The sequence below is a fragment of the Drosophila arizonae genome, chromosome 4 (genome assembly GCF_054131065.1).
Source record: "Drosophila arizonae isolate 15081-1271.41 chromosome 4, UAZ_ARI_1.0, whole genome shotgun sequence".
In the NCBI taxonomy this organism is placed as follows: domain Eukaryota; kingdom Metazoa; phylum Arthropoda; class Insecta; order Diptera; family Drosophilidae; genus Drosophila; species Drosophila arizonae.
The window spans coordinates 26688833-26697410 of NC_142924.1; the positions used below are offsets into that span (position 1 = coordinate 26688833).

General features: G+C 37.8%; 3 protein-coding genes across 4 annotated transcripts; 1 reads left to right on the top strand and 2 right to left on the bottom strand.

Moving 5' to 3' along the window:
- The first annotated feature begins 280 nt into the window (after positions 1-280).
- Positions 281-1868, top strand: Nufip (nuclear FMR1 interacting protein 1). 2 transcript variants are annotated; one of them, XM_089468931.1, is made up of 3 exons: positions 281-542; positions 617-888; positions 940-1868. In XM_089468931.1, exons 1-3 carry the CDS (start codon positions 369-371, stop codon positions 1802-1804), a joined length of 1311 nt encoding a protein of 436 aa, XP_089325057.1. In that variant the 5' UTR covers positions 281-368; the 3' UTR covers positions 1805-1868. The 2 variants fall into 2 exon arrangements, with proteins under 2 accessions (XP_089325057.1, XP_017872830.1); XM_018017341.2 differs by having other exon boundaries at positions 283-557.
- MED11 (mediator complex subunit 11) lies at positions 1845-2671 on the bottom strand. The gene is made up of 2 exons (XM_018017340.2): positions 2457-2671; positions 1845-2400 (listed from the first exon to the last, which is right to left on the bottom strand). Exons 1-2 carry the CDS (start codon positions 2527-2529, stop codon positions 1925-1927), a joined length of 549 nt encoding a protein of 182 aa, XP_017872829.1. The 5' UTR covers positions 2530-2671; the 3' UTR covers positions 1845-1924.
- A 144-nt stretch (positions 2672-2815) lies between these two features.
- On the bottom strand, positions 2816-8368 carry LOC108620598 (protein terminus). The gene is given in 2 exon segments (XM_089467104.1): positions 2816-3085; positions 5167-8368. Coding segments are annotated over 2 exon segments (1167 nt in total). The 5' UTR covers positions 6064-8368.
- Positions 8369-8578: the final 210 nt, after the last annotated feature.

The window sequence follows — 8578 nt, forward strand, 5'->3', positions numbered from 1 at the left end:
TCAAAAGTTGACCATCTCGGTCGAGCGCATGAAGCGAAATGATTGTGCGTTCGTATTTTTTCGTAGCTCGAACCTAAAAGTAAGGAGCCGAGCGAATTTAAAGCTGTAGTTGTCTAGTCTATGTGTTCTCTGGTTAGTGCCCATACATAATATCGAAATATCGATCTACGTAAATATCGATCTTTTCCCAGCACTAGTTACAATCTTACAATCAAATGTCACAAAGAAATAAATATATCGATGGTGCAAAAAAGCCATCGATCTATCGGGATTTTCAATATCCATCGATAGATCGGTAACAGCCATCGATAGATTTGCAGCCCTAGTATATTTTTTACTGAGCACGTGAATTGCAAATATTAATTGTAATGGAGCAGAAATTCCTGTTGCCTTCCCCAAATTTCAATAAAATGTTTAATAAACCAAACAAGACTAATTTGCATTATCTAACACCATCTGGCATGACGTTACTTTCACGGGAAAAACAGCCACCTCCGATGTATGGAGCGCACGGAAGTACAGTGGCTCCAAAGTATTTCCAAGTAGGGAAGCAACAAGTAATACAAACATGTTAACATGATATAGGAATATAATCATATATTTTAACTTTTTAAAGAATATTTGTGTCACAAAAATCACATCAAATTATTCTCCATCTCGGACTGAATACTGTGGAAACTGTAAGATGGAACTGGCCACATCGCAAGATATGCGTCGTCATTTCAACCAGCATCAAACTTGTCCCGCTGAAGAATGCAGTTTTACAGCTTTATCATTTATTATGGAGCGACATATTGAGGCAAACCATATAACGGGTTTGTACAAAACTGTAAAAAAAGTTTGGACACCTCAGAATATTGCTGCCTGGCGCGCCGAGCGATGCAAGAGGTTTGTAAAGACATTTAAATAAGTTACAATCATTGAGATTTGATTTTACAGATTTCCAACGGCAGCTAGCGTAAAAATAGCCAAACAGGCTAAGGAACAGCGCTTAAAACGAGGCGAACGCCTTGAGGCATCTAAAATGCGCTTTGGCATACTGGATGACAGACGAAACATGCGTTTGCACTCATACACAAAGAAACGGAAATCTGTGAAGGAAATTAAAAAACTTGGATGTATGAATACTTCGGAACGACAATCAGACCGTCAGAAAGGGCCAAAGAAAGTAATGGGAAACACTACTTTACAAGATCCAAGCAATTCATGTTTAATTGATGTGCCTATTTTTCGTGGGACAAGTAAAATGATCGATTACAAGCATATAAGGCTTAATTCCAGAAACGAGGTTGATAATGCATTAAGCAACATGTTCCGAATGTATGATACGGACACTGAGAGCGAAAATGAAGCATCAGATAATAACAATCATGATGTAGGAGATTTGGCTCACTTTACTTTTGTAGAACCCAAGATTACTGTAGATGACTATGATGACAATTCAGATGATACCAAGCTTAAATATTCAGTCACGCCCTTAACAGAAAATATTACCAAATATGAATTCACGATAGGTTCAAGTTCTTCCGATGAAGGACCTGATGACGTACCCATTGAACGAAACAAAGAATCCCTTTCTAGCGCACAACAGGATCGACTACGATCGAAAGTCATCAAAGCCTTTAAATCAAATCCTTTCCCAAAAAAAAAAAGATTTTCTGGTTTGAATTACATGCGTGCGCGTCAATTAAATAATCTGAACACAATGCTCTCTAAGCTGTTAGATAGCGAAATACGACACGAGCGAAATGTTCTTTTGCAGTGTGTGCGCTACGTGTGTGCAAAAAACTTTTTTGACTTGTAAAAAGTTTTTGACACAGAAAAATAAAATGAAAACCACTGAATAAAGAAAACAAACAAAAATAAAATTTTATTTTATTTTACTGCATTTATAAAATATTATTAGCAGAGATTAAATTTGCAATTAGCTTGCGGGCATACTACCGCCGGCATCGGTGGCTATTCCACTAACACTGGAAGTATTGCCAATACCTACACCACTGCCGTCTGTAGATCCGGAACCACCAGCTGCGACTGTCGTCTGCTGCTGTTGCTGAGCTGCGGCTGCTGCCGCCTGTTGTTGTTGCTGTGCAGCTGCGTGTTCTTGTTGACGCTTTTGTTGTTGTTGTCTAGCCGCATGCGAGTGTTTGGCCTTGGTCTCTTCCAGTTCACGTACACGAGAGCGCGCATGTTGAATGCGATGCCAAGCCATTTGCAAGACTTTAGCGGAGGCATATCCCGATCCCTCGTGTGGTTGACCGGTGGAAACTTGTGTGAGATAGTTGATTTGCTCCGAGAGTTTGGACTCAACACTAGACAAACTCTTTAAAAATTGCTGAGACTGTGTCTCGGCACTTTTTTGAGAAGTTTTCTCCTTACCCAGCTCTTGCAACGCCTGACCTACGTGTTTCTTATTATTGTTGACTGCAGTAACAAATGGTCATAAGAATGCTTACCTGCACTCTGCATGCAGAGTATTATATCTTTTTCAATCTCATCTAGTGCATGTATTTTGTCTAGCGGATTCATGCTTTCTTTTTTTTAGGGGACCCTGGCTTAATTTGATATATTTTGTAAGTAGTTTAAGTAACTGCTTTCTTTAGATTTCTTGTTTGTTTATTAGCCATTCACCAAAAAATTGTGCTTGGGTGGCTATCGTCTAATTTATAATAGCTGTCATCGAAGCTATCGATATATTATAACAATGTTATTCTGTTAAAGTTTTTTATATATTTAACAGATAACATAAAATGAAAACTAATTTAAATTTAAACTATTAAAACGATAATGAATAATTAATCAATCGTGAGCTAAATTAATGTCCAATACCAAACCAAGCAAATTTAAAATACTGTCTTGGCAAAAGCAAACAATTTTCATATAATTCCGATGATTCTTGCTCGATATGCCAAACCATAAATCCAGCACCACAGTTTATTTGCTTATGTAATGCGTACTGTGAACGATCTGCAAAATGTTGACACTCAAATATATGGTCTTGTGAGTCAGTTTTGAGAAATCGTTGAATATCTCGTATTTCATGTAAGCCTACAAGCTCTCCTGTAACATTTGTAAGTATGAGAAACTAACTGGCCCGGCAAACGTTGCATTGCCCTCTATATTATTTCTAGGTAAAAAATTGTTGAAAGCTATGTTGTTCAGGTTGGTATACACTCTGATTAATTTATTAATCGGATTTTCATTCAAGCGCCTTGTAAAGGACATTCTTCGTTTTTTGGTCAGGTGCAAGAACAAATAATGCGGATGGTTTGCCAACACGTGAGCTTGCCACGTTCAATTGACCATGAGAAAAACACACATTTTCTAGATTGAGGCCACAAATAGTCAAAGATTGGCCCTGTGACTTGTTGATCGTCATGGCGAAGGCAAGACGAAGCGAGAATTCAAATAAATTCAAAGGGCATATCTTTTGAGATCATCGGAATCCTAGGAATAAGAACTTCATCTTTAAATTTTCCTTTGAGTATCGACGCGTGAATCACATTGCTCATCAGTTTTCTTATCACCAAACGCGTTCCATTGCACAGTTTTGGTTGGTTTAAATTTCTAAGCAGGCAAATCTTGGAGAATTGCTCTTTTCATAGCTGTGTTCATTTCTTGACGCCGGTCAAGTTGTTCTTCCATATTGCCCATGAAGTATATTTGCAAGAATTTTTGCTGTGCATCTTCAATAGGTTGCAATGATCCAATGCGATGGCAAATCTGGCCTTGAATCTTTAAATTCAAAGCCATAGTTATAGTTAGATTTACAAACACTTTTTACATAAATCTAACAAACTACATTATTCCAAAATTTTTTATTTTTATTTTTTTTTTTATTTTGACAGTCATAGAAAATAACATTTTTAACGTAAATTACCTTAAATGTCGGATTATATCCGTTACCAATAATTTCCGCCCCAAATGAAGTCATTTGAAAACAGGCATTGTATTTTTGAGTGCTCGTTAGAAAATGTCGTGATTCTAGTGTTTCGCCGTAAAGCAGGGAACGCAATGCTCTGGTGGCGAGACCACTAATGGCAATGTCACTTTACCACTAAGGCAGCACAAACCGGGCGTTTCACCAGCAAACTTCAATGCGCCACAATGCTGGCAAACAACGTCCATTGGACCAATGCAAACTAAACGATTCAAGCTGTAATCAATGGTGCAATCATATCGAAACGCTGCTCGATTCAAATCAATCCTTGAGCCATTTCTTATTGCCATTTCACGGGCTGCCTTTCTTTGAGAAGCACGAATTAAGGCCCTTCTTTGCTGGGTACTAACGCGGCGCCTTTCTCGGGCGATTTCTCGCTCTTCGTCAGATAATTGACTCGCGCTATTCCGTTGCCTAATTGCATTATGGGTCCGCCGGGAAAGATTAGATCTTCTAGGACGCGGCATTTTTATTAATAGTAATACTGCCCTCACACAAAACCATATAAATCAATCGAGAAATATAAATAATTTACACAAATTTATGTTTGAGACAAACAAATACCTGAACTTTCGAGATATTTAGCTTTTGTAAAAGTCCAAAAATATAAAAAGCCAAAAATACACTTTTTAATAATTAACTTTTTTTTTTTAATTTCGAATATTTAATTTTTTATTTATTTTTGATTAGTCAGGTTTTAATCTTTTGATTTTTTTTTTTAATTTTTTCAGATTTTTGATTTGAAATATTTAGAATGTTTAAAAGTCCAAAAATATAAAAAGCCAAAAATATACTTTTTAATAACTAACTTTTTTTTTTTTTTTTTTTTTTGAATTTCGAATTTTAAATTTTTTATTTATTTTTTGAACAGTCAGGTTTTAATCTTTTGATTTTTTTTTTAATTTTTGCAGATTTTTGATTTGAAATATTTTTCTTTTTGATTTGGGAAAAAATTTTTTTTTGTTGAATAGTCTTTTTTTTTTTTTTTGTTGAATAGTCTGGCCTGCTCGAGGCTGTGCCGTAGACTGACTGACTACATTTGTTTATTTACTTCTATACAGGACCGAAACTGTCACTGTTGTCAAGGCTACTGAGTATAAATGGAAATTTGAATCTTTAGGGAAAAAAACGCGTTTTTCAAGTATTCGTCAAATTTTTTCAGTATTTTAAAGATCTACTGACCTACTCGTGGCGGAGACAAATCCAACAAATCAAAAACCATGAAAATTGGTCCAGCAGATCTCGAGTTTTAAGTGCTTGGACACTTTTACACAACTCTCTTTTATATATATAGATGTTGGCGTATTCTCCACATCCTCGCTTATGAGCAGATAGGGGACCGCCAAAATTTCCTTGGTGCTAGAGCATGTTCGTGTGCAAAATAAGTTACCCTTCAGGGATGTTGGAAAGTTTCCTACACTTTGTTCATAACAGCCAGCAAAACTTTTATGGAGGAGCGTAATGTTTACTTTTGTACCTGTGGTGTGCTTGCTGTGTAATTAATTTGTATTGGCTTTAACACGATATTGTAAAGGTATTTGTGGTTTTCCAAACATTTGACGCATTACCATAACTTTTATACGTTTTATAGCACATGCCTCTAGCGGGACGCGATGATTTACCATTACAAAGCTGGCTATCTTCTCTAGCAATATCGAGAACAGCATATCCACGGTTTCCTTTATATCCAAATGATTGCCTATTATAACAGGGGTGCTCTCGCAATACATACGCTTCCCTAGCACTGTCACATGAAACCCAATCGTTACCTCTAACCGGTTCGCCCCATAGTTCAGGAAACGGAGTAGTTGAGGAACAGCTTCGATACCGGCTTCCAATAAAAATTCATTAGTACGACTCCGTGCGCTTTCATCACACAGAAAAAATGTTTGAATACGTTGTAATTCTATGCGCTTGAGCAACTTCTTCTCTTCCAAGCTTAATTTAATGTGTTGATTATCGGAAACATTTAGCCAGTGATGACTGTAGGGCTCATTTTTTCCGACGATATTGTGACACGTCTGGCATTCAAAAATCTGGTTATTGATGCAACTTTGGTGTCGAAAGGTCCTTGTATTTCCTACAGTTTCAAATAAATAGCGCGAGCTAACATGACGAGACATTATGAATTCTTTAAGTCGACTGTTATAGTAATGCAGGGTGGAATTAGGTTATATAGAAATGTAGTGTAGCGCTACCTGTGTCAGTATAATATTCATCGGCCATGTATTATTTGCAGCTGCATTTTAGAAAAAGGGATTTATTTTATGACTTAAACTATATAAATATAAATGCATTTAGGACGAAAAAAAAAATATAGGATGGCAAAAGCAAATCTATCTAAACATATGTATGTATGTTATTGCGAACTGTTAATTCGAATTTCGAACACCATTTTCTTAGAATTCATGCAGCACTCTAGTACATACATACATACATACATACAGGTATTGCTTGCAGGTATTAAAGGAGGGTTTAATTCTTATTAATATTTTAGTTACTTGTACCATTGTTAAGTTTTAGTCTCACTTTATTTAATAAATATTAATATCAAAATACTTTTGTCCACCCAAATAATGATAATCCGCCATGCAAATAATTATAGAAAAATAATGGGTTATGTTATCCCTGCAATATTTTGGTCACTTATAGCTTTTTATGTTTGCACTCTCTGAAAAATATATTGGGTACCGTTACCTCTCTCAACTCGCAGAAATAAGCGGCTTTGCAATGCGTTGTCAAAATACTTTTGTTCTTCATTGTACATGTATGTATTACAAAAATAAATAACATGACGCGCTCTCACTAGTTGCAATTGGAAAAATTAATAATGTTGAAAAAATTAATAAAATAAACATAAATTGCGCGCTCTGGAGTCGAACCCGAGACTTCTCGATCGAGCGTCGCGCTGCGAGTCGCAGCGCCATTTCCCGTTTCGAAGGTCCGATGGCAAAACTGAAATATATTCACTGCTGCAGCGCCATCTAGCAAATCTAAACCAAACTCACTTCATTCGCAATGTAATTTAAATAAGAATAAGCTTTAATGTATGTGTGCACACGTATAGGAAAGCTGTTTTGGATGCTGCACGTGCGTTTGTTAATTGCCCAAACATTTTGTTAATTTATTAACGTCGATTGACTTTACGGATTTGAATGAAACTTTCAGCATATGATTTATATATTCTATTGAATATTTGACATTAAAAAAAGCCAAATAGTTAATTATCTATACTGCCATCTGACCTTTACTGGATTCTGCTGAATTTGGAGCCGGTATCCAAAATATAACAAAAATCTAAATTGTATAAAAATCATCTGAATATATATTTAAAATTTGGAGACTCTATTGTTGAACAGGGCGACGAGCTGAATCGATTTAGCCCGGTCCGTCTGTCTGTCCGTATGTATGAATGCGTCGATCTAAGAAGATATAAGAGCTAGAGACTTAATTTTTTTAATGTCCATAAAAAAGTCTATCTACAAGAAAAGTTATTAAGCAATTAAAGCTCTAGTCGAGACTGCTCGACTACGAGATCCCCTTTAACCTTCGAGCAATAGCGTCTTTCTGCTACACAAGAAACACGCACACGCACACACATACACACACACACATACACACACACACACACACACACACACACACATACACACACACACACACACACACACACACACAGACACACACACACACACACACGCACACTGGCCATGAGTACACCTTCAGTCGGGCGGGATACGGGTCTGTTATCGACATTACTTTTGTCACTTCATCCCTCTTTCGGGGAGCAACATGGAGCCATTGCGATAGCTATACAGGCAGCGATCATACGGCACTTTTGTTCACAATAGGTGAGCCACCTGCCAGGGCGTCAACATTGTGGAGGGAGTCGTATCGGCTAGATACTTTTGATCCCGCGGTCTTTTCAGAGGCCATTCAGTCTCTAGGTACAATTGGTAATGCTGAGGCCAGAGCATGCCAAATGGTAGCCCAAATACAGTGTGCCTGCAATAGCAGCATGTTACGTGCACACACACACACACACACACACATACACACACACACACACACACACAGACACACACACACACACACACGCACACTGGCCATGAGTACACCTTCAGTCGGGCGGGATACGGGTCTGTTATCGACATTACTTTTGTCACTTCATCCCTCTTTCGGGGAGCAACATGGAGCCATTGCGATAGCTATACAGGCAGCGATCATACGGCACTTTTGTTCACAATAGGTGAGCCACCTGCCAGGGCGTCAACATTGTGGAGGGAGTCGTATCGGCTAGATACTTTTGATCCCGCGGTCTTTTCAGAGGCCATTCAGTCTCTAGGTACAATTGGTAATGCTGAGGCCAGAGCATGCCAAATGGTAGCCCAAATACAGTGTGCCTGCAATAGCAGCATGTTACGTCGCAAGCAGTTCACGCGACAACATGATCCTACGTATTGGTGGAATACGCAAATAGGTGACATTCGTCGCAAATGCATCCAGGCGAGAAGAAGATACCAACGGGCTCGCGGTAGGTCAACGTTTTTTGAGAAACAGTTAGCTTACCAGGCAGCTAGAAGACAGCTGAAGAAGGCCATTCGGGCAAGCAAAAGAGAATGTTTTTTACAGTTGTGC